The 26698-nt window shown below is 38.9% G+C and overlaps 2 protein-coding genes across 2 annotated transcripts in view; one reads left to right on the plus strand and one right to left on the minus strand.

Annotated features, from left to right (window-relative positions):
• The window catches only part of chrna8 (cholinergic receptor, nicotinic, alpha 8), a 90963-nt gene extending 67721 nt beyond the window's left edge, over window positions 1-23242 (plus strand). The window contains exons 5-10 of the mRNA XM_036583764.1: window positions 1543-1622; window positions 2052-2219; window positions 13850-14044; window positions 15316-15402; window positions 17164-17273; window positions 20755-23242. Of these exons, the coding sequence (XP_036439657.1) occupies window positions 1543-1622; window positions 2052-2219; window positions 13850-14044; window positions 15316-15402; window positions 17164-17273; window positions 20755-21306 (1192 nt within the window). The 3' untranslated portion in view covers window positions 21307-23242. The remainder of the gene's footprint in view (window positions 1-1542; window positions 1623-2051; window positions 2220-13849; window positions 14045-15315; window positions 15403-17163; window positions 17274-20754) is intronic.
• A 289-nt stretch (window positions 23243-23531) lies between these two features.
• The window catches only part of dnah6 (dynein, axonemal, heavy chain 6), a 139079-nt gene continuing 135912 nt past the window's right edge, over window positions 23532-26698 (minus strand). Inside the window, exons 75-78 of the mRNA XM_036582911.1 lie at window positions 25460-25532; window positions 25230-25381; window positions 24655-24877; window positions 23532-23646 (exon numbers count right to left, since the gene is read on the minus strand). Of these exons, the coding sequence (XP_036438804.1) occupies window positions 23543-23646; window positions 24655-24877; window positions 25230-25381; window positions 25460-25532 (552 nt within the window). The 3' untranslated portion in view covers window positions 23532-23542. The remainder of the gene's footprint in view (window positions 23647-24654; window positions 24878-25229; window positions 25382-25459; window positions 25533-26698) is intronic.

A 26698-nucleotide genomic window follows, 5' to 3' on the forward strand; every position in this document is an offset into this window, starting at 1 on the left:
GCATTATTTCTTTATTTCATCTCATTCTTGATGCGGCCTTAGCAGGTATGATTAATAATGAACAGGCTGTTGAATAATGCAGCCACGCAGGACTGGAGTTACTACAACGGCTGATTGTACTGAGCGCATTTCTCCAAGGCGATGGCATCATTTCCTTGTTTTGGGAATGTTGTAAAATGTTAAATGCTTTGCAAATGTTCTGACTCAAATGATAAAGAGAAGAAATATCACTTCCGTGATTTAGCAAAGAATGGAATGTGCAATTAAATTTCTGGGAGGAAGACAGACTTAACTGTGTACACTCATGTAAGGGTGCATCAGTACTGTTTTTTTCCAGACTAAGTACGAGTACATGTTTTTTTAGCACTTGCTAATAACAGTTCTGATGTTATACTGAGTAACCAACTTAGAATTAAGTAGTTGCTTGTGTAAATGTGTGCAATGTACCTTAACAGCTAAATTATTAAAATCTAGCTGATGCTAAATGATGTGCATTAGCTAGCTATGCTACTTTAGATACCTTGGATCAAGTAGTGTTGCAGTGGAGAAGAATTGGCTTTGTTCGAAATCAGAAAAGTGCTGCTGTACAGCTGTAAGTAAAGTGTGTTTCATAGTTTTGATCCCCATTTGCATCTTTCAACAACAGTCTCTGTAGCACAGTGACACGTTTTACGTCTTGTTGAAGTCTTTTGTTTGGCTGTTTGTCCTCTAAAGCCAGACATACACTGTGCATTTTCAGATATCTCGCCCTTTGGTGACTCACACTGTACATTTGTCCGGACAAAGCTTACAATGTATAAACTCACACTGTGTGAAAACACTCGGTCTGGTTGACATGCTATGTGAAGCACAGCCTCTGCAGAATTCTCTGTAATACTATTCAGACTTTGGTAGCAAATTCTGGACTTTTTTTGCTTTGTTTTGTTAGTTCATGTGTCTCCATCTATATTGGGGAAGTGGTTGTGGTTATGTTTGTATGTGCTTAAAAATGGCCTAAATATGGCCGCACACTGTATGCCTGGAGGAAATCTCTCAAGGCGCACTGCCAGCTTGAGTCATTATAGCGTGGCAGCGTATGCCAAGTTTACATCACATGGTATCAGGTGGTAATGGTTCACTTTTATGAGTACAAGTACAAGTAAATGAGCACAGTAGCAGATCGATACCCAATACCAGTATTGGTATCAATCCATCCCTACATCCATACACATATATATTACAGATGAGTTACAATAGTACAACTTATGTAAGTTGTATAGTGTAGTATAGTATTGACAGCATATTTTTTTCTTATGTAATTACACGTGTAATAGGGTGAGGGTAATTGCATTTGTGTAAACTGCTCTTTTTCCAACAAGACTTTTCTGACTGTAACAGCCAGTGTGTAATTAGTAAATCACTGAATAAATCACCCGTAGTTACACTGTTGTTGCATGTATTGTTAAAGTGTAACTGCACAGTTATAAGAGATATATTTTGGGACCCAACTATTTGTTAGTTAATGCATGAATTTTATGAATCTTGTCTTTTTCTCCTACTCAGTGCTGACGAACGGTTTGATGCTACTTTTCACACTAATGTCCTGGTGAATGCTTCAGGAACATGCCAGTATATACCACCAGGTAACTCTCTCTCTCTCACTCTCTCTCTCTCTCTCTCTCCCCACTTTCCACAAATTTATTTTTAAACAATGATATAAGAACTTACATATGTCCCATATGTATTATACCCAGTCTGTTAGGTTATCTGATGGGGACAGTTTTGGTGGTCTAACAGGTCTTGCAGGTGGTTGTCAGGAGTCCCATTTTCTCTGTAGCTTTAAATAATTCTGTACTCCAGTTTTGGACAGTCTTGTTTTATCCTTTATTTTCCTTGACTGTCCCCTTCCTTTTGCAAATGGATTATCAGAAGCATCTCCTGTAAAATGAATCATTTGTATTTAATGACTGTTTTGACTGAAAATGAAATAAATCCTTATGCTAATGAACTGGCAGCTGAGTGAACATGCAGTTCTGCTCCTCCTGAATTATGTGTGCGTGCTGTTCTGACAGGTATCCTAAAGAGCACCTGTTATATAGATGTGCGCTGGTTCCCCTTCGATGTGCAGAAATGTGACCTGAAGTTTGGCTCCTGGACATATAACGGCTGGCTGCTGGACCTGCAGATGCAGGAAGTGGACATTTCTACTTACATCCCCAACGGCGAGTGGGACCTAGTGGGTAAGACATGCAAAATCATGTATGCAAGCTCCACACAAGCAAACTGCACTGACATAGTCATTTTAACCCTTATTAAAGTCTACAGTTATTACTTTACAGTTTTTCTGTACTATACAAATGTAACTACATAATTACACAGTTAACTACATAGTTACTACATGTTATTAAGTTAATTATGTAACAAATTACACTTATGTTCGAATTACATCAGGGTTATCAGACTCTAATGAGCTTTAATTTTCAAAAAGGTACCCTATATAATTTTGTGCAAAAGTTTGGGCACCCCTCATCAAATTCCATGGTTTTTGTTGTTGTGAAGATAAGTACACATCCTCAGAGCACCTTTTAATGCACTATTAGTGTGCATTTGATAAATTTAACATATTGAGGACAAAATAAAACATAAAATGTAGCCTGTGCAAAAGTTATAGCACCTCCATTTTATATTTTGTTTTCCAGTATGTCAAACTCAGCAAATAAATAGAAATTGTGCATTAAAATTTGCAAAAATTGTTATTTTTAAGTGAGTTTTAAGTGAGAATATTTTCATTTCTTTTCACTTAGAAAATCAGCAAAATTCATTTTGAGACTTTAGTGTACAACTAAGTTATTCATTATGACTATGAATTGCTTGTATGCTCACAATGAATAACTTAATACATCATGTTGTATTATTTATTAGCAGTGTTATCAGTATCAGCTATGTAATTATTAACTTTTATTATAATTGATTTCATTAATAGAGAATTGTTATGAATTATGTGTATGTACTGTGATACTAAGGCTCTAAGGGTTAAACACTCCACACACCAACTTGCACAGGAATATGCAATCATGCATACAGAAACATTAATACAGTATTATCAGTCAGTGAGGTGAGTGAGTACACAGTCTCTCTCTCTGTCTTTCATCTTTTGAGACGGGCTCTGTTGCTGGGGGCTGTTAGATTTTGCTGCTTTTCGGCTGTGTAGAATTCAAGTGTCACTGTACTGTGTGTCCTGTTCCTAAAGGGGTTCCATCATCTTCCTGCATTGATTTTGCTTTTTCAGTGTAAAGAGCAATGTGTGTTTATGTGAAAGCTGCTGTACACTACATGGGAAAACAAACAAAGATGAGCTGTTTGAGACCATTTAACCAATTTATAGCTCATTAAAGCAGACAAAGTAAACAAATCTTCAAGAAATCATTAAACGTAAAAAGTTTCTGTGTGTTTTCCTTTTAAAAAGACAGGTAATAGGCTGTTCTGATTTTCTTCCCATTTTTAGCAAAGTAGCTCCTCCCCCTGGACTACATTAACCACACCCACCAACCCTGCCTTCACCAGCACCTCGTTTCCAATGTGGAAACACCATTTCAGACCAAATGCATTGGAGTACATTGTTAATTGCAAAGAAAATTTTGAGCCAAATTCACAATTTAAAGCCCTTTTTACACCAGATGTGGTAACCGCTGTGCATGATGTGCCAAACGCAATATGCTCCTATGTTAATATAGTCCTACAAATCAATGTAGCCTTCCACATCGGCCATGTGCATCACGCGTCCACTCACACATAAAACACAAAAGTATGCTTTGGGTTTATTTTTGAGGCCTGCCATGCACAGCATTCTAGCAGTTTCTAGGCAGAAACAATAAAAAGAACAATCTAGGCTGATAAATACATTGACAAATCTAGTTTTAACTTTATGATAAGGTGATATATGATATGATAAGGTGTGAATCCCCTTTGTGCCTCTCTGTGTAGGTTAATGTTGCATCTCTCCATCTTTTGCTCCTCCTCAGCAACAAATAAAGAGCAATGACTCTCAGTTGATCTATAATCACTGTAGTAGAATGATTGTATAGCTATATAGAACATAGATCAACAGTCACGGCAGCAAGTCATGTTTTTATTGCTTATCTTTTTCGAACAGTCTTCTGCTATTTAAACAGCTGTGCCTGTCATTTACAATAAAGACAGAACGTCATCAATGTAACGTTCATTTAAACAATAAAAAGAGTATGAAGGAGTATGTCCTGTATGAAATAGCACATGTTGCGGAGGACGTCCAGCTTTCTATGCATGCTGCATCACTTCTGGTCTAAAATCAGCTTAAGACTTGAGACTTGTGAGCATCTGTGATATGTAGCATAGTCTGAGGATGTTATTGTTCAGTTAATGGAGTAAAGTCCTATTCAGGCTTCAGATACTAATATCTCTTGTTAACATACACAGAGTTTGAGTTAGGACTGAAATCTGAAAACAAACAAGTTGCTGTTTTTTAAGGTAAAATAAGTTACTTTTATAGTTTCTGGGGTTAAACAGTTAAATAACAGGACATAATAACAATATTTAATAACATTGAATAACAGGAAGGCATTCAGGTCTATGCTTACAAACAGAGTGTGCAGTGTTGTGCAAAGGTCAGAGGCTGCCCTTCATTTCTTTAATTTCCAGCTATTAAGTAAAAGTTATTGAGGAGATTTTTCTGAGGAGATTAGATTTCAGAAAAAAACTTGCATAAGGAAATGAAAATCAAGCTCCACTGTTGCTTCAGATCTGACAGTGTTTCTGTCCATCCTTCCACTGTGAGAAGACAACTCAGCACTATGAGTCTAAAAGGATGTGTAGCTGACAAGAAGCTCTTACTGAGAAAAGAAAACAGTAAAGAAACAGTAAAGCTAAATATTTGAGATGTGGAGGTTTTATGAACTGATGAGTTTAAAAGTGTTACTTGGACCGAAGCAGAAAGTCCAACCAACTTCTAAGACTGAACTTACATATACTTACTTAACGGTATTAACTTTCAGTTAAGCCTATTATAACTAACTATAGCCTGTAACTAGGCTGGCTTCCCTCTCGATGCACCCTTGAGGATCACCAAACATTCAGAGTTGGTCATTTGGTTTGATCATTAATGCTGAGAAGCACAAAGAAATTTGAATTAATCGTGCGAAACCCTCTGGAAAATGTGGGTTTGGAAAGAAATTTATTCTACAGCAAGATAACGGCCCAAGCACACCACTGAGACGTTGTACCGCTCAAACAAAGAAGCTGCTGGTGTTCTCAGAACAATAGACTGACCACCCCAGAGTCCAGACCTCCACATCATTGAATGTGTTTGGGATTACTTGGATTGTAAGAAGCAGAAAATGCAACCAACTTCTAAGACTGAACTTTGGAGGAGTGGAAAAATGTCCCTGCAGATTTCTTTGAAATGAACAGATGATGAATGAATGAATGAATTTGCAGTTTAGCAGATGATGGAAGAATGAGTGTTCTTGTTGGGTAATGCTTTCCCATTGACTCCTGGCTCATCTGTTTGCATACTGGGTGTTTCTGTTTGTTTTGCTCACCATCAACGTGTTTTCATTCCACCCAGGCTACCTTTCCTCAGGCGAGCGTGTATACGTTCTTTACTCAGGAGCCTGACCTTGTGCTGTTGGCTAAAAGGGCGAGTTGTTGTTCTCTCTGCTGCTGAGAGTGGACCTGTTCTGGCAGGTGACCATGTTCACACCAATGCTTAACCCTTCAGTGTTTGTCAAATTGGTCAATATCACTTAACCATAAAAAGTGAATTACCTATGGAAATGTGTAATTAAATTGGGATTTTATGTTTGACTAACTCATAAAGTTGCACAGACATGTGTTTATATTTATATATATATAAACACACACACACACACACACACATATATATCTTAAGTACATTGAACTTAAACTTGTTGGTTTATTCACCAATTCCAACAGGTTACCTCAAAATTTTAAGTTATATAAACTTATTTGAGCTTACAGTTTACAAAAACCTTATTGTATTCATATTTCTCAGATATTCAGGTATTTGTATACACCACTCTAATCACTACTCATAGTCCAGTGCCTTAATATTATGGCTAGCTGGCCAATCGCTCCTCTCCCCCCTTTCTCTCTCATTCTGCCACTTCCTCCCTCTCTGTCAGTTTAACCCCGGGTCTGTGGAACAGATGGACTCCTGATGCTAGCTGATCGCACATTGGCACTCATCCCAGCTAGCATGGGCACTCAAATAGTTGCCAATACCGGGCACTAGTATGGTCAGATTGTAAATGTACACACATGCAATTCCCAAAGCCTCAGTACTGGCCAGATTTCACACAGTGACAGACTGTAGGGTCAGATTTAGGGGCAGCATTAACAGCTTGGTCTCTGTGTGGAATGACTGGAATACGTTTAAGGATCTGTACAGGAAAAGTTTAACAGTTTCTCTGGTTCATGTGACGTAAAGCTCGATGGTCAATCTGATTTGCTTTGAAACTATTTAGGTTTCAGTATTGCTGCTTGTATTATCCAAAAACAAGGACACACAGTGTCATTGATGCAAAGCACCACTTTTAGGAAGCACCACCCCCTTGTGGAGAATCTTCAGCCTGCTAAATGTGAATGAGTTACTGACTTACGTGCTTACTTGATCACTTACTGACTGACTGGCTTGCTACCTTACTGATTCATAGACTCACTGATTTACTCACAAACTGACTTACTTGTTTACTTACTGGTTCATTGATTCACTGACTTACTGACTTTACTGACTTACTGGTTTACTGACTTACTTACATTCTGAGTTACAAGCCAGGTCCATGAAATGATCTAAAAATCTTTCTCTGTGAGGTCAAACTAGTTTACTTCTTCATAAAGTAGGAGATACAGGTTGATCTGTTAGTATCCAGCCCACTCAATTGAGCATGCCTGAAACACCGCAATGCAAATAAGAACTGACATAATTCATATCATGTACCACTGAAGGTGGAGAATCAATTGCATTGATTTTGGAATATTATAATCAATTGTAATTGATTATAGTAATATTCAATCAAGTGTACCTTTTCTGACCAAAATATTCAGGCTGTTTTCAAATATAAACATAAAAAAGCTTGGTTTATTGCTTTTAGATTCAAAGCAATACTTGGGCCTGGCTTAAACTAACTTACTGACTAACTAACTAACTAACTAACTCACTCACTCACATTTAGCAGGCTGAAGATTCTCCACAAGGGGTGCTGTTAGCTTTTATTTAGAGTTCATAAGAGTCCCTCATAAGAGTCCTTGCTATTGTCAATTTTCCACTGCTGTGTAAACAATCCACTGGTTACAGTTGTGTATTCAGTGTATTTTTTAAAAATAATTCTGAATCGATTTGTGATATTCATGAGGTACTGTAGCATTCCTAAATAGTCACATGCTAGCCAGCCAGCATTAGCTTGCAGCATATAAGCATACATTATTATCTTACATTTTTTTGTTTATTTGTTTTATTACTAGCTGGCCAACTTGTTTATCTCACTATAGCACATACAGTTGTATGCAGTAGTTTGGATGCCTGTGGTCAAATAACATGTTTTGTTATTAAATAACTTTTTTTGAAGTGAAAATAAGTTAACACACCCTTTACAGTGAACACGCCTGCACATGCTAGTGCACTATCACTGTTTATTTGCTGAAATTAACATCATTGCCATCACAGAAAAGCCACATGGATCTCACATGAATATGAAACTGTGTTATCACATGTGAATCAATGTGTGATCATGTGAAATGTGTGATGATGTGAGTTTTTGGTCAGAGTGCTAAATTGTCTCATCTAAAAAAGTTTCACTTGACAATTAAATTCTCCTCACGTTATGGAGGCCTATATGTCTGTGAACGTGTAATAGAATACAAATGCAGGATCAAACATCCCCACATTTGTTCTACTCAATAATATGGAAATCAATTTTCCATTCTGAATTTTTCAGTTCAGAAAAAGGACCAAACTGATGAATGTTACATTAGGATCCAATTGTCAACATGGCAGTATATGTAGATCAGTTTTTCTCACCAGTTTAAATATTCCTTTTGTTTCTCTCTATCTTTATTTCAAGTCTCATCACGTCTCACACCTCTCATGTCTAAAAAAAATAATTAGTAGAAAGTGTAACGTTAGATTTACATTGGTCCAGCGCACCAACGCACCGCTATCTAGTTTTTATTTTCTGAGAGAAGCATTGTGTCCATCATAATAGGCCAAGCAGTGCACAATGGGCAGTACACTGTTGACGGACATGGTGCACTAAAGAAAGTTGAACAGAGCTGAATTTACATCCAGCTAATGTGACATGTTTATCCATTCAGATAGCAGGATGTTGTTTGGTTGGTTATTGTGCAGCATTAGCAATTTGATTGCTGTGTGGGATGACAGCCTGGAATATGTGTTTTATGAATGAACAATAATAGGAAATGGGGCTTACTGACTTACTGCCCATAGGCAATTTAACAATAATGGTGCCCCTTTGTGGAAAATCTTCAGAAGTATCTGTATTCAGTCCACCTTACATTTTGAAAAGGCATTTTTCAAAATACAGTTATTTTATGCATTTTTAGAAAACGTTTAGAATATTTACACATTCTAAAAAGAAATTGCTCTACTAAAGTCTGAGTAGACTGATAAATCAATGTGATGATCAGTTATTAATCTCAGTGTTACTGAGCTCTGCTAAAGCCTGAGTAGACTGATAAATCAATGTGATGATCAGCTATTAATCTCAGTGTTACTGAGCTCTGCTAAAGCCTGAGTAGACTGATAAATCAATGTTATCAATGTTACCACCGGTGGACCCTGACCATTTAAGGTGTTAAGGACAGTATTCAGTATTCGTCCATCACCACATTTTAAAAGAACAGTACTGCAGTCCAGTTGCCTCAGTTAGGTGCTAATTGGGATGTGTGCAGCATATAATGTAAAATAATATATCACTGTGGTCAGAAGAAAACCTTGTATCTCCAAAAAGAAAACTTTACAGGAGAAGGAAAAAACCTACTTTACTTTCAATGTAAGTCAATGGAACCAAACATTTTTACAAGTCATTTTGTGCCTTTTCTTTTGGTCCATTCATCATGAAATTTACACACAATGTAAAGGACAACAGGCATTTTCAAATTATGTCAAAAACTGAAAAATGTCAAAAATGGAGATACGATATATATTTATGAGAAGAGCCAACCAACAACAAAATGAATGTGGTAACCAACCCCACCCACACCAGGACTCAACTCTGTTTTAACTTCATGTTAGCTAGCTAGCATTAATTATCCTTAACTTCTAAATCATCTATTAAAATACAGCTGTTTGCCACTTCTACTAAGTAAAATGAGTGTTTTCAAAATCTCTCTGTTTTAATACTGAAAAAGCAAAAAGTTTCCCTACTTTAACAGATTCTAACATCCTGACAGAATGGATGGATGTTGGTCAACGTACTGATAGACACTGGATGGACTAAGAAGTTCCTCTGCAGTTCTCCAGGGCACTTTTAGCCTCTGTCAGTTGTTTTCTACTTGAGTTGTTATTTTTATTAAAGTAACAAAGCCTTTAAAGGAGGATGATTTTAGGATCGTCTGATTATCGTATTTATTAGCCTGTTTACCCTCCCAGATGTTGGGTTTGTTTTGACCCTGATCCTGGTATTGATTTTCTTTCCTTCAGGGCTATGACAAGGATAAACGGATTAAAAATGAGAAAAACACAAAGTAAATATCAGAGCGCTGAATAAACATGGCGAGCAGGAGAAGCGTAATCACAGTCGCTTTGTTTGAGCAAGGTTTTAGTGGAAAAGGTTGAAGCTCAGATGCATTGAGGACACCAGAGATGGAAAAAGTGAAGAGGACAGAATAGTTAGTGACAGGATGGACAGAGTGGTCCCAGCATACTGAGACAGGGACACGCATGAAAATATGCCCAGTGTTTTGTTTAATGGGGATTTTCATGGCAGATTGAAATAATCATCCAGTCTGTCTTTTAAAGGGGTCGTCAACATATTTCCATAAACCATCTTTTATTATGAGCCACAGTATCCTGCAAGAACTGTGATAATTATCTGTCATATTAAGAACGATTTTGGCCAACTTATTTTATTTTTATTCAATTTTGTCACTGCTAATGCCCACTAGCATTCGGACCTACCAAGCTAGGAGAGTAAAACCTAGGACTGGGTATCGTGAGGATTTTAATGATACAGATATTGATACTTGATACTGCATGTCGATACAGATACTTATTGATACTCATTGATTCTACTTCTACTAATTTGATGCAAAAAACAAAGATATGACATGAAAAGATGTGAAAAGATGCAAAATGAATGCTGTGAAAAGGCTGCTCATCTCCTTACAGCTGAAAATATTAACAACCATAAGCAATACAAAATTAGTTGCGCTGGTTATCAGGACAGCTAACAACACATTCAAACTTAGGCTTTCTAGCAGTTAGCGATTTGTGCTATGCTACCAAATTTTAATTCAGTACAGATTCAGGTTAATATTACTACTTTCCCCCTGATTTAGGCTGATTCAGAAAATCCTAATTATTCTTTAATCCTGATAACATTTTCTGATGAGGACATTTAGACTGTCAAACTATCCAGCCTGTGTTTTAACACAGGGCTAAAGTTGGCTTCCTATTCGCCAGTTTCTTGTTCGAATGTTTCCATTCCATCTTAAATGGTGCTGCAGTTATTATAACAATGCCTGAAGTGCCAGCATGTAACTGGGCACCATTTAAGGTGGAATGGGAAGAAGATGTTTTGATTTCCTTTAAAGTGAAGGTCTAAGCTTTGGCCCTATCATAAGGAGATTGTGAGGTCGGTCCCTGGTGATGCTACAGCCATTCATGGCTTGGAGTCCAGGAGAGCACAATTGACCTCGCTCTGTCTGGGTGGGTAGGATGGCCCCAACACAATGCTAGTCAGCACAGGCATCTCTTAGCTGACGTAGCAGATCTTGCGGTTGGTGCTTTCCTCTGAGCGCGTCTTGGAGGAAGCCTATGCTAGCCTTCGCTCTCCTAGCGCTGGTGGTAATGTGTGATTGGGGGAGTCCTAACTAGTGGGTGGAAAAAAGTAAAAGATTTAGATTATATTTTGATATTTTGATTTAAAGGTATAAGATTTAGATTAATCATGAGTTTAATTTTTGAATAAAATTAAATAAAAAAAAAACATGCTGTCCCATGTTTTATGTCACAACTGAAATACAAAAGCTGTGTTCAGAAAGCTTCACTCATGAACTCATTCACTGTTTACTGTGGTGAACTCACTAGGGAGCGATGAAAAGACTTTTCAGTACATTCGGAAACACTGCTTCATAAAAGCGAAGGATGTTTGTGTGCACATGTGACACAAACAAGTCAAACACACGTGAGAGCCCTATGAACTGCTGACCTGTTTTATTGATTTTGGAAAATACCAGCTGTAATAAAGATGTTTACACATCAAGCTGAAAATGATTAAACTGTGTAGAAGAGCTGTCAACAATGGATTTTAATAGACATTCCAATGGTTTCATAATGAGCTTGTAGGTTAATTCACCTGTAGGTTACACAGCTGTGTGTTGTAGTTAACAGGTTTCCTGTAATAAAATGTTCGGTTACTCACTGTTCAAGTGTTACGTAAATAACAGACACTTGTTCATAGTGGTGGACGGTAACGAAGTAAATGTAATTCGTTACTGTACTTAAGTACTTTTTTTCGTGTATCTGTACTTTTCTGAAGTATTTCCATTTTGGGCGACTTTTTATTGTTACTCCAACACCTGCGATTCTCCTTCAACAACACAGACAGTTTCCCCCGAGTCTGTCTGGCTCTTTATTCTAAATACACACAGTTTTCTGCTCAGCCGTTTCAGCTGTTTCTTGTACTAATAATAGGCTCGTGCTGATGTGCCAGGAGAGACAGGGAGACTGAGTATTTCTTTATGGGTGAATCGATATGAAAGTATAACTCCACCAACTCCTCAGCGCCCCTCATTTAACACGGGGAGGTGCTGCTTCCCTTTGCAAAGCCTTTGGCCACAGTATTGCAATTGTTCCCGGTATTAAATAAATAAATCTTAAACTGAAACTTTGCTTGTTTGCAAAAAGTTATTTCAGAGCCACTCAGTTCTACCTAATGGAAACTGTTGGCCTTCAGTGTTTTGTGCTGATCATTTTAATAGACATCAGCATCACTAATTAATGACATTCTATTAAAAGACTGGTTTACCAAGAGAGACACTGGAGTATTCTCACCTAAAATGAGTTAATGAAGCAGAGTCTTCTTACAAAAATGATAATAGGACATTAGAGCCATAATTAATCTTTTAGTACTTTCACTTTTGATACATAAGTACATTTGAAGGCAAATACTTCTGTACTTTTACTCAAGTGGAGGTCTAAAGGGAGGAACTTCTACTTTTACTAGAGTAATATTTTACCTTGGGTATCTCTACTTTAACTCAAGTACAGGATTTGTGTACCTTGTCCACCACTGCCTGTTCGTGGTTGTTTTGAAGTGTAAAGTTTTCTTCTGCATCTCAGAAACCTTTCAGCATCTCTCAGAGCTGGAGATCTTTCAGTTTCTCATTTATCTCCAGCACTTCTGACAATGTTCCTGTTCAGCTCCTCTTTTCTCCTCACGAGTTTAATCTAGGAATAATTCAGAAATGAGCATCAGAGATACTTTGTTCCTCTAACACTGAGAAAATGTGATGGAAAAGTTTTTTCGGGGGGGAACTGATTTCGCCTTTCAGCATGCAGCACTATAGATTGACATTTTGGTGGAAAGCTGTTTGAACTGTTTTCTTCCAATAATGTCAATCTGTGAACCATGTTTATGTTTACCTTAGATTATGTGGAGGCGTTCGTGATAAGCAGCTGTAATTAATGAGGGCAAACCGCCACATCTGAGGATATGAGCCTCGCTCCAAACTCTTACTGCTTCTTCTTCTACTAGTTTATTTAGCCACCGTTGCACTCTGACATACACTGGAATTTGTAGTGTACATGGTCTGTACACGAAAATTTGCTATGCATTGTGGGTGTTCGATAGAGAACTATACAGGGAGTGAAGTTTGCCGTTGAGATTTTGAACAACACTACAAACTGGCTGACATGCTATAGTGCACTATTTCTGTAATGCACTATTTTTAAACACAGCAAGAGTTTTAGTCCATAGGCGGAGCCTGATTTTAGCCACACCCCTGCATTTTAGAGCAGGGAGTGAGACTGCATCCCTGTCCCTCATGGCCACATGGTGATCAGTTAGATTTCACTGTTTGAAAATCAGTGTGGAACATGAAGAACTGTCACTACTGAAACACGTTTTCTGCAATTTAGTCAACTTTTTTGTGTTTTAATAAAGATATTATTATTTTATTATATATCGGTTCAAAGCTGTGGTTGCTAGTCATGTAATGGCTTTCTTTGAATTCTGCTCAAATTGTGCTAAAACAGTCACTACCGAAACATCTGGTTAAGTTTCAGTAGCGTTATGATTGTTTTGGTAGTGACAAAGTGTTTTGTCAAAATGTTTAATGAAACATTTTGTTAAAATAGACATCATTGCGGTATAAGGTCACTCAAAGGTCACTCCACAGTCCAAGTCGCCTTTAAATGGTTGTCAAACTGTCAAATCTGCCGTAGCGAGTAGTGCAGGTACACACAGTGTCATTAGGCTGAGTCTGTTTTGACTGAGGTATTGATGTAGCTGTAAACACTGTGTTCTCTTTCATTTTCCCTATTGGCTGAGTGTAATGAGCTGTTATACAGGAGCTGTAAAAGCTGTTTTACAGTGTTCGTCGTATGTGTATGTGTGTGTGTATGTGTGTGTAGGTGTTCCGGGGAAGCGTAATGAGCTTTACTATGAGTGCTGTAAGGAGCCCTACCCTGACGTGACATTCACGGTGACCATGCGCAGACGGACGCTGTACTACGGCCTCAATCTGCTCATCCCCTGCGTGCTAATCTCAGGGTTAGCACTGCTGGTGTTTCTACTGCCTGCAGACTCCGGAGAGAAGATCTCATTGGGTAACACACACACACACACACACACACACACACATACACACACGCGCACACACACACACGCACACACATACAAAAACACACATACACACACACACACACACACACACACACACACACACACATGTACACACACACACACATGAACCCATGTACTTTCAGATACACACAACATTAACTCTTGCATGTTGCCGGTATCTCCTGAATTAACAAAAGCAAGTAGTAATTTTACAAACATTCACTGCCTTCAAACATCAGAGACCAGCTGTCATTTATTTCACTTCCAGTCAAACAAGTCATTTGTTTTTAAGGAGGTATAGATTTTGCACTTGCATGAGGAAAAACAAGCTTCACAATTGTAGTTCAAAAAATGATTGAAAGCTACAAAGAAAATGGGACTCATAACAACCACCTGAAATACCTGGTAGGCCTTCAAAACTGTCTCCATCAGAGAAACAGCACTTAAAGCTTTCATCTTTAAGAGAGAGGAGAAAATCAAGCTCCACAGCCATCCTTCCACTGTGAGAAGACAACTCAACACTATGAGTCTGAAAGGATGTGTAGCTGTCAAGAAGCTCTTACTGAGAAAAGAAAATAGAAAAAAGAAGAAAAAAAATTGCAGATCAAACAAAGAAGCTGCTGGTGTTCTCAGAACAATGGACTGACCACCCCAGAGTCCAGACCTCAACATCACTGAAAGTGTTTTTCATTATTTGGATCGTGAGAAGCAGAAAATGCAACAAACTTCTAAGACTAAACTTTGGAGGTGTGAAAAACATCCCTGAATTTCTGTATACAGCTGAAAGTGAGTCTCCTGAAAAGAACTGAAGCTTTAAAGAATGACACAATAAATACTGAAAAATTAATATAATATTTAGTTGTTGAGGCTTCTGTGTAACTTTCTGTTAAATATATGTAATAAATATATATTACATATATACATAAAATGTTTTCTGATATTTCTTGTTTTTTTCTTAGTTGTTAGTTGTACTTTATGGCTGTTTTGACTGGAAATTAAATAAATGCAGGGTGGTTTTCAGTGTCCTGTAGATGGACAGAAATAGATGAGAAGATAGATCAATAGATAAGCACTCTCTCAGACACCCACACTCACAAACACCATTTCCACTTGTACTCACAAACACTCACACACTGACCCTGACCCCTGACCCCTGTCCTGCAGGTTATTAATGTCTGCGCAGATTGATGTCAGGGGTGTAAAAGCAGGTGAAAGGGCAGAATTGATTTCTATTTCTTTTCCCTCCGTCCATCAGGTATCACTGTTCTGCTCTCGCTGACCGTCTTCATGCTGCTGGTGGCGGAGATCATGCCGGCCACTTCCGATTCAGTTCCTCTCATAGGTACATCTTTACTTATTCTCTAACACTTACCAAACAACCCAGTAAACATGTCTTCAGCGCTGCTCAGTGAGTCTTTACCAGTGGCATGTTTCCAGTTCTCTAAACATTTCTTAAAGTTGGTGCAGAAAAATCAGCTGTTATCACAGCTGTACTCCAAATCTAGTCAGTCAGCCGAGGCATGTTTGGTGGCTGAAGTTGGCTTCTTCAGTTTTACACTGGACAAGTAATGGAAACTAATATCCAACCAATTAGCACCATCCAAACTGTATGCCTAAATCAGGGGTTCTTAACCTGGGGGTCAGGACCACCTTGGGCGTTGCGATGTGGTTCCAGGCAGGTCGCAAGTGTGATGCTAGAAGACATATACCTTATCAAACACAGAGGAAACAATGTTGATGAGTGCATACAAGTTCTACTGAACGGCTCCACCTACAGGCCACGGAAGACAGGCTAATGTTGAGTATGTATGTCTATTACTCGTTACAGAGGGAGGGTCTTGATTGACCACTAAAGTTGAAGTACTTTTTCAGCAGCGGGCTAAAGATTTGTGGCGTGGAAAAATCAATAAAACATTAAATGTGGTCTGTGCAAAAATTATGGCACATTTTATATTTCATGTTATTTTTTCCAGTGTTAAACTGCAGAAAAATATCATAAATATACGTATATGAAGGTCTAATGCTGCCTTATGAATGCTGTCCTTCAGTAAACTGTCACCAAATTATGACGTATAGCTAAAAACACTAGTACAGCCATCTTTAATCTATCCAAAGAAGTCATTACAAGCTCAGGAGTCTCTATGAAAAACGCACAGCAATGTTTAGTATGTATGAGATTTTATCTATACAGACAGAGTTCAGGCTTCAAGATGGATAATAATACTGTTTTAGCTATTCTAGCTACTTTCATCCATGTTTATAGACAACAGTGCGTCATACAGTGTCAGAAACCACTTAGAGATACTGAACAACTCAGCAGGTTTGAGGATTTAGGCATGCAGTTAGCGCAATGCTAACTTAGGTACAAGTTTTGTCAGAACAAAACATCTTATTTCCATTTTTGTTGTCTTCTTTTCTTTTACATAATTTTAAACTTCTAGCTGCTGTTTACAGTGTCAGTACTTCATGAGTTTCATGTTGTTACATTAACTTACATTGAAACTTAAAGTTTTTCTTTCTCCTGTAAAGTTACTTTTCAGTCAATCGATCAACCTTTATTTAAACTCAGAGTACATTGCCGATGGCCCATATTTACAGTTTAGCTGAGCCTAAACAAAAATGAGGGACTGAAGAAAATCAGATTGAAAAACATATTAAATGCTTTGCTAATAACATATTGAAGCCTATATACAATAGTAATAATAATAGTACGATTTTAAAAAATCTGAATAAACTGAATCATAATAAATGACAAATTGAATAGGGATAAAATAATAGAAATGTTGGTCATAAAATAAGTAATAGAATGTAAAGTGTAAATCAATAACTAAGCAATAACTAAAAAGTAAATGCTGATAATAAAATAAATTTAAAAAAATGTTTGGAAATCTGAGTTTTTTTTCCAAAAGCAATGATAAGCTTCTATTACCTGTTAGTTTCATTGGCCTCGTGGCTCCAGTGTAAAAGTAAAGAAGCAAACTTGGTACTGCATGACTGTGTTGTACATTACATTTTTCAGAAAACCACTGCTTTTAACAGCTCTTTGTGTGTGTGTGTGTGTGTGTGTGTGTGTGTGTGTGTGTGTGTGTGTGTGTGTGTGCAGCCCAGTACTTTGCGAGTACGATGATGATTGTGGGTTTGTCGGTGGTGGTCACAGTCCTGGTTCTGCAGTTCCACCATCATGATCCACAAGGGGGGAAAATGCCAAAATGGGTGAGTGGAGACATTGCAGCTCTAAAAGAATGAACACTCCACTGCTGTAAGAGTGCAGACCTTCATCTATAAATGATAAGGTCCTGGAAGTAGTGATGAAGTCGTTCATTTTTCAGTGTCACAAAAAAGCAGAAAACATATTTAACAGAAAGTTACACAGAAGCCTCAACAATTAAGTATAATATCATAGTTTTCAGTTTTAATGTGTGTCACTCTTTACCTTTATTACAGCTTCCATTCTTTTCAGGAGACTCACTTTCAGCTTCTCAAAGAAATCTGCAGGGATATTTTTCACACCTCCAAAGTTCAGTCTTAGAATTTGGTGGCATTTTCTGCTTTTTACAATCCAAATCCGTTAAACACGTTCAGTGATGTTGACCAAGGGGTGACCAGTCCATTGCTCCAAGAACACCAATTAGATTTGCACATTTTGGCCTCACTCTCTCTGGGTGGCTAGGATGGCCCCTTCCCTCCATCCCTCCCTCCATCAGTGCTCTCCAAGCACGTTGAGCTGTCCAGTGATGTTGGCTGCAGTTCGAAAAGATGTGCTGGTGCTTCTTGTGACCCAGAACTGGTTTTCACCCTCTCTGCTTGGCAGCACTGTACACTCTTCTTGGTTCTTTAAGGGTTTTAGTAAAGGAAATGGTTCTATTTAGACACATAAATGGTTCTTTGCATAGTGAAATGGTTCTTCAGATTGATGGAGACTGTGTTGTATATGATTCTAAGGTCTGGTTCTATATAGCACCACACAGCGTTCTTCTATTGTCACAAGCTTGACATCGTAAGAGTAGCAGAACCCTTTTTGGTGCTATATAGAACCATTTTCAAAAAGGTTCGATATAGAATCATACACCACACATTCTCCATCGATCTGAAGAACATTTTACCATGCAAAGAATTTAAACATGAAATGGATCTATACAGAACTCATGGTTTTAAATAGAACCATGGCCTTCACCCTTGAAGAACCATCTTTTTTTAAGAGTGTATGATAGAGGAGACATAGCTAGGTGGTGGAATTAATGATGACGAATGCTGCATTTGGTTTCTCATCAGGTGCTTTTCGTATCTACCAGATGGTTAACTAGTAACTATGACCTCATTCTGTGGTGCTTATTGAAAGAAACAGCCACTACACTGGAAAAAACACTCGTATATCATCTAGACTTGCAGTTTCCTACCTGGAAATCCAACTTTTCGGCTGTTTGAGTGGAAAATTGCTATTTCCCAGTTTCCGACACCACTAGAAGACAACATAAATTTAAAAGAATTAGAAAAAATAAAAGTTACATGGCTGTATTTGCATACTCACCATGGCAAAAATAATATGTAAATCTTATCTACACTGTAAAAACATTTAAAAAGCTAAAAATTATAATGTTAAAGCTGAACAGCTTCACTAACCACTGTATTAGCCCTAATAAAGCCAGTGTCACTGCTGTGCTAAGAATGGTCCACCACCCAAATAATCCACCACCTGTTCACTGATGAATGCAGTAAAGAAAGACTAACAAAGTATGCCGAGAAACAGATGGACTGCAATCTGTAGAAAATGGACAATGAGTGCAGATACAAGATAGCTGGACCTAATAAAGTGGTCAGTTAGAGTAGGTTAGTAGCTAATGCTGAAGTACATTAGGATTGACCATTTACATTCTCCTGTAATGCTGATGAAACAGAGTAAAGTCTAGTACCAAAATACAGAGAATGAAACTAGACTTATATTATGGACTGTTATTACAGGTTTCCTTCTTTTTTCAAGTCCACTTTGATTCCTCAGTGGTGTTCCTCATGATGCCGTTGTGATAAGTCACTGGAGTTTCAGTGAGCAGTAAATGACACTGTACAGTGAACCAACAGTCTGTGTAGGTGTGGAAAGTTCTAGAATGCAGAAGTGACACAGGCAGATGGCGAGGTTATACACCGTTAATCAGGTCCCGTCGATAAAATTTTAATGTCTTCTTCTCAACTCTTATTAGAGAAAAAAGCCTCTCTGGAAGTCCGGCTGGCCGGCGTTTCTTATTTAGCTCAGGCCCGCCGGGAGCTGCCTGCACTGAGACAGGTCTGAATCTTTAAACAGAGCAGGCCTCGCTGAAGGCCACACACACTCCATCTGCCTAACATAACCAGTGCCCAGCGGGGCTCAGACTGCCCGCTTCACCAGACAAAAGGAAAAACAACAGAACACACTAAAATGACCCCAAACATTTCATTTCTCATTTAAATCCCAGCTCCCAAAACCAGTTCCTGTTTCATTATCCCTTATTTTCAGCAGTAATTAGACAACTTACCCTTATTTAAAGGCCACTTCCATTCAGACTTAATAACACATGAACAAGCATCACAAAAAGTATTTAGAAAGAAATACTTGAGTATTTATAATACATATAATACAAGGCCTAGCTGACTATATGTATAAATATACGTTCTTGAACATAACAGTTTACTTAAGTTAAAATAGAAATGCTATTGGTAAAATATTACATACAGTTCAAAAACTACTGGCAAAATATTACTTGAGTAAAAGTAGAAATGCTATTAGTAAAATATTACTTAATTAGAAATGCTATTGGTAAATATTACTTAAGTAGAAATGTTACTGGTACCATCTACATAAGGTAGAAATGCTATTTGTAATATATACTTAAGTTAGAAATGCTTATTGGTAAAATATGACTTAAGTAGAAATGCTATTGGTGAAATATTACTTAAGTAGAAATGCCATTTGTAAAATATTACTAAGTAGAAATGCTATTGGTAAAATATACTTAAGGTAGAAATGCTATTGGTAAAATATTACTTAAGTAGAAATACTATTGCTCAAATATACTTAAGTAGAAATGCTATTGGTAAAATATTACTTAAGGTAGAAATGCTATTGGTAAAATATTAACATGTAATGACAAACATTTTATGAGAGGTGATAACAAAGACAAAGCGAACTACCTAGCTAGCTAGATACCTCACCTCAGTTTAGCTCCATTTATCTGACTGAAAACTTGTGTCTGACATCTTCATCAGGGAAAATGGTGAAAAACATCTTTATAATTTCCACATTTCTGTACTGAATTATGTCGTTGATAAAATAACACGTATCTTGTTCCACGACCAGTTAAGCACTACACCACCAATGCTAGTTAGCCACATGGGTGCATTATTAGCCTTGTTGCTAGCAGTGTGGATTGGTTGATTGCAGTAGGAAGTACCAATGGTTGTATGATGTATTGGCGAAATGCATGCTGGGTATTGTAGTAAGAGAACACTGAAGGACAAAACGTGACAACAATAGTTGTATCAAAAACTACACAACATGATGAAAAACATGCCCAAGTGCTCTTTTGCTTCTCCACATCCTGCTCTCCAAACACTGCTTTTGCCAGAATCCTCTATGTGTGACTGCTTTTGTTGCTGTTTTGGTTCCACTAATCTGTCGGTCAGTAAGAAAAACCTGACTGTAGTGTCCGCTTCCATTTCTCAGGTGCGGGTGATCCTTCTAAACTGGTGCGCCTGGTTCTTGCGTATGAAGAAGCCGGGCGAAGAGCGCAAGTCAGGCTATAAGTACGCTCACCCACCACTGCACCACGCCAGCGCCAGCAGCATCCAGATGGGCGCCGTGCCTGGCCAGGCACCCTCCTCCTCAGCCAGCTCGGCCACCAACGGCCACATGAACCTCTACTTCGGCTATCACTCGATGGACAGCGCCTGCTGCCCTGCCAGCAGTGACTCGGGCGTGTCGTGTGGCGGGCGGCCGGCGGGGGGCTCTCCGGGTCATGAGCAGCAGCGGGGGGAGGTGGTGGCGGTGGCGGGCGAGAGGGAGATCCAGCGCATTCTGGCCGAGGTGCTGTACATCTCGCAGCGTTTTCGAGCGCAGGACGAGGCCGAGGCCGTGTGCAGCGAGTGGAAATTCGCCGCCGCCGTGGTGGACCGTCTCTGCCTCGTCACCTTCTCGCTCTTCTCCATCATCTGCACCTTCACCATCCTCATGTCGGCGCCCAACTTCATCGAGGCCGTCTCCAAGGACTACACATAATCACGTGGTCCTCGCTTTGCTATTATTATTTTGTTTTTTGTAGATAAATTAGATGTGCTAGAGAAAAACTAACCACCACCACATGACTCTGTATGAGAAATGAGATTCGTTGTGAGTCATTGTGATTTTGTGTGTGAATCAGTGTGAGGAGTGTGAATGAATGAGAGTCAGTGTGATTCAGTGTGAGTCGCTGCGATTCACTGAATTCGTATCAGTGTCAGCAGTGTGAATCACTGAGATTGTGTGTGAATGATTGAAGTTCAATGTAAATCAGTGAGATTCTGTGTGAGTCACAGTGAGTCACTGTGATTCATTGAGTCTGTTTAGGTGTAAATCAGTGATTTTCAGTGTGAATCAGTGTGAAACGTGAGTCACTGCCATTCATTGTGATTTGGTGCAAGTGTGAGTCAGTGAGGTTTGTTGTAATTCACTGAGTCACAGCGATTCACCGAGTCAGTTTAAGCTTGTGAGTTTTGGTGTAAAATTGGTGAAATTCAGCAGTGTGAATTGGTGCAATTCAGCAGGAATCACTTGGACTTTTTGAGTCTGTTTAAGTGTGACTCAGTGTGAATCAGTGAGATTCAATATGAATAACAAAATCTGCAGTGAATCAATGAGTTTTGGAGAGAATCAGTGAGATTCAGTGTGTCAGGTCAGGTGTGACAGTGTGAATCAGTACGATTTGGTGTGAATCAGTAAGATTCAGTGTGGTACTGTGAGTTGCTGCGATTCATTGAGGCACTGTGATTCAGTGTAAGTGTGAGTCAGTGTGAGAAGTGTGAATCAGTTTGAGTGATTTTAAGACGTGTGACTGAGTGAGTGCGTTTGAATCATTGTGTACTGCCAAAGTTGTTTCGTTCCTGGTCATTTTTGAGAAACATGAACAAAATGAAAAAGAAAAAAAAATATTGACCAAACTGAGTGTATTTTTCAAATCTAGTTACTTCTCAGCAAACATGTAGACCTTCAGAAAAACTTCTGGACTTTAGTTTATTGTGGTTGTCCACTGTAGCCTCTCTCTGGAGCAGGCGTGGTGCAGTAGTTTGGTGTACTGAGTGTGATGTTGACACTCTCTTTGCCTCTCCATATACTGCTCTCCGAACACTGTGCTGTTGCTAAGCTCCTCCCACATCACAGCTGCGTATCACTGCTTTCGTTGTCGTTGTTGCTGTTTTGGTTTTATTAATCGGTTTGTCACTCAGTCACTGTGCAAATGTAGAAATCCACCACCCTGCTGAAGAATCTAAGAAAGCTTTATAATGGAAAAGTTAGAGTGCCATGAATTTTGTCGGAATTATAACGGACACCAGAGCGACTTCCCTAAGAGTTTTTCCTCCACTGTGATCCTCGAAGCCTGTCATGAAACCGTACTCCATATTTCGATGAGGGTTTGCATCACACATCCAGGTGATCCATGTTAAAATTTGCTGTTTTCCCTGTTTTAATGTACCTGAGTCAACTCAGGAATTTCGATGGGTTTGGTAATTCGCTGGGAAAGCCTAGAACTCTGCCGAAAAAGAGGGCCCACACTCTAAATCCTGGAACCACCCTAAAATATATGCTTTCTTTGTTGTGACCATTCTTTATTTGTAGTTCTGAATTCATTTGATTGCACATGTATAGTGTTCTGTCAGTTTCTATCGCTCGAAGCGCACTATCAACGACATGGACAATGATGTTCCAGGGTTGCTCAGATCGGAAAGACTGAAAACATGAGAAGAATTTCAATCGTGCATTCAGGAACATGTGATGAGATGTAGTCTGGTGTCCCTGTAACCGATCTGATCTGATATTTTTATGTAAAATGTACTTATATATGTATAATATCAGCACTGTGGTCAAAGTACAGTATTTCACCTGTAGCGTGTGTTGTGCTCCAATCTGATTTGTCCTGTATTGTTCTCTCTGTGAATCCGCTTTGCAATATGTACAGACATTATGTAAACACCATGAACTAACATTTTAATAGAAAATATAGATTTTAAATAAAACCTCAATAAAAAAAGCTCCAGCGTTTCTTGTGATCCAGATGTTTTGGGGTATTTTTTGTTTTAAACTGCTTTGTTGAAAGTAGATCCACACCAGTGCCACTTATGCCTGTGCTGTTCATGTTTATATTTATTCAGGATTCATTTTGACTGGTTTATTAGCTTACAGTTGCAGCATAAACAGCATTTAGAAGGTGTGAAGACCAACAGAAGTGTAAATAAACAAAGGTGTGCAGAAGGTGCGTCTGTTACTCGTTGAGTTGACAGAGCAGTGCTGAGGCTTTGGAGATCCAGTAGTCACTGGGCCTGTTGGATGGTAACAGCACTGTCACCACAAAATTAGTGGAGTGTCCTGCAAAACAGGAAAATCATAGCATTCAGAAAAATATGATTCGAGAATCTGTGTAACGTTTATAACAATTAGTTTTTTTCTATTGTTTGATGTTTCATATTTATCATATAATGTGGTTCTTATACAGTTTAACATACAGTACTGTGGAAAAGTCACAGACACTTCATTTATATAATTTCCAAGTTAGGACAGTGTCCACTCTTTGCCTTTATTACAGCTTCCATTCTTTTCAGGCGACTCGCTTCCAGTTTCTCAAAGAAATCTGCAGTAAGTTCAGTCTCAGAAGTTGGTTGAACTTTCTGCTTCACCTGATATGAGTAATCCCAAACACATTCAGTGATGTTGATGTTTGGACTCTGGGTGGTCAATCCATTGTTCTAAGAACACAAGCAGCTTATCTGGGTGATTTGCAAGTTTTCTTCATTCCTTTTCTCTTTAAGAGCTTCTTGTCAGCTACACATCCTTTCAGACTCATAGTGCTGAAGGATGGACAGAAACAGCTGTGGATGTTTTCAGATCTAAAGTAAGAGTGGAGCTTGATTTTCTACTCTCTCTCAAAGATTAAAGCTTTAAGTGCTGTTTATCTGTATCATTTAATAACTTGTTGAACTCCAGTTTTGAAAACCCCCTAGCAACTACCTGGGACAACCTAGCAACTACCTGGGATAACCTAGCAACTACCTGGGATACCATAACAACTACCTGGGATACCATACCAACCACGTAGCAACACCTTAGCAACCACCTAAGGTGCAACAGCAACCACGTAGCAACAACTTAGCAACCATTTATGATGCCATAGCAATGACAACATCTTAGCAAGCAAAAACTTTGCAATCACTCTTCAGGTAATACACTTTTCTAGTTTATCATGTTACCTTAATGATATCATGTGGCTCGTTTATCATGTAATGTGGCTCCACAGTGTTGTGTGTTGCTCTATAGTTTATCTTACAGTATATTTTGTATATTGTACTTACATATTTTTTCTACTTTGATCTATGTTACCTGTAGTGGAGAGTGTGCCGGCTCTGGCTGAGGTTTTGTAGAGTGGAGCGTGGTACAGTGATGGATCAGGCACGTAGTTCTGCTGGGGCTCAAAGTGCACCACTGGCAGCACTGGGTTCATCACCCGTGGCAACGCGTCCTCCATCGCCATGTTTTTGTCATCCCAGCGACTGGAGTCCATGAACATTCCATGCACTAACACTCCATCCTCCACAGGAGGAAGCTAAAAAAAATAACACGTTCACACAGACAGTGATCAATAAACACACTGGTGCCCTGTTAACACTTCCACAATAGCGACCAAGAAACAGCCACTTTACTGGGGTATGTTCAGACACTTTAGTCCATCTGTTGATGCACAGTTTGAAACTGGACTCTCAACTTGGCAGACAACTCTCAATCTGGCCGTCCTGTTGCCAGAAATGGACGGATAAATTGCTGCAATAGATGAACTACAGCCTGTAATTGTTCGGTGAACCAATAAGGTAGGTACTTCTAATAAAGTTCTTAGAGATAAGTGTATTAAACTAATCAGAAATAAAGCTTGACCCATAACCCATCGGCCCTGAGCTGACCTCCTGGTCCAGTTCAAGTTCCACACCGGGGCTGAGGTTCTTCAGGGCTTCAGTGACCACCGCCTGGTCTCGGTACGCAGGGATCACGTTGAAGCGGAAGTTGAGCTCGTCTATGGGCAGGTTGTACTTGCGTGCATGGTTCTGCAGTGCGCCTGCAGGACAGGAGAACGTATGTTGCAGTATTTTTCTCTGCAAGAACGAACGGCTCATTGGAGTTTTAGAACACCAACCTGTGAGGAAGCCTTGAGGGAAGAAGAAGCCAGAGATCCAGAAAGACTTGGGCTGCCCTCTCGTTACCCAGCTCTACAAACACATGCACAAAGAGCAAAAGCTGTTTATTCCATAGATATTCAACACTAACATTTGCTAGGAGGGTCTGGTTCATTTAACTCACTACATTACATTTATATAAGACCTACTGTTAGCATGTTATACTACAGATGCATACTGTATGTGTAGTATTACCTCAGTGGGGTTAATAAAAAGGCACTTTTTGCAGCCAGAGGTTTCTCTAACAGGCAACAATCACTTCTGGTTCAATTCCCATCTAGGGCATGAAAGAAATCTGACTTGCTAACTAGAGCAGAGGGCTGCAGGTTATAACACATGCAGAGCGTTGGCTCCCTTTTGTCCTTGAGCAGGACTTTCTGTCCGAAGTTCTTCCAGACTAAAGTGTGTACTCCCTGCTCACGACCTTCCTCCGAAATTACCCGTCACTGTTTATGTTCAAGATGAATCGTTCCAATCATGAAAGATGTTGGAAATTGTATAAGCTGGCTTGAGATTAAAATGCGCTAAGACGGGATGCGAGAAAAGCTAAAGCATGTTAACTAGGTGTAGAAACGCAGCAGTGCATCATGATGCAGCATTGTGATGGTGGCGATTCGACTGCTTTGATTTTTGGAACATTAGAACTGATTACTGTTCTATTAAACAGTAACGTATGCAAGAATTTTTGGGACAAAATAAAGTTTTTGGACTATTTTCAAAGTGTGAAAAAGTCTCCTCACCGTGGAAGGATGGACTGAAACACCTGTGGATGTTTTTCAGATCTGAATCAAGAGTGATTTTCTCCTCTCTCTCTCAAAGATGAAAGCTTTGTGTGTTTATCTGATGGTCTTCTATGGTTGTTAGGAGTAGGGCTGCATGAACTAATCAACATTATTGCTAACGTCAGTGACAAAAAATTGTTGTCAACGAATGAAGTTATTGATTAGCTGGCTTGATACAGATAGTGGACACTGCAGTACAGTCATGCACAATCCAAAAAAAATCTAAAACTACCAAAACACTTCATTTTAATGTCGGCCTTCAGGCACGAGTATGAGAGAGAATCTACACGGCGTCAACAGCCAAAACTCTGTACTAACTCAAAACTCGATACTAATATCTTATTCTTACAAATCCACAGTCAGAAGTAAACAACAGTGCATCGCTGTCTGCTTTCCTGCAGATTCTGTTTCAGTTTA

This window comes from Colossoma macropomum, unplaced genomic scaffold (genome assembly GCF_904425465.1).
Source record: "Colossoma macropomum unplaced genomic scaffold, Colossoma_macropomum, whole genome shotgun sequence".
Taxonomy (NCBI): Eukaryota; Metazoa; Chordata; class Actinopteri; order Characiformes; family Serrasalmidae; genus Colossoma; species Colossoma macropomum.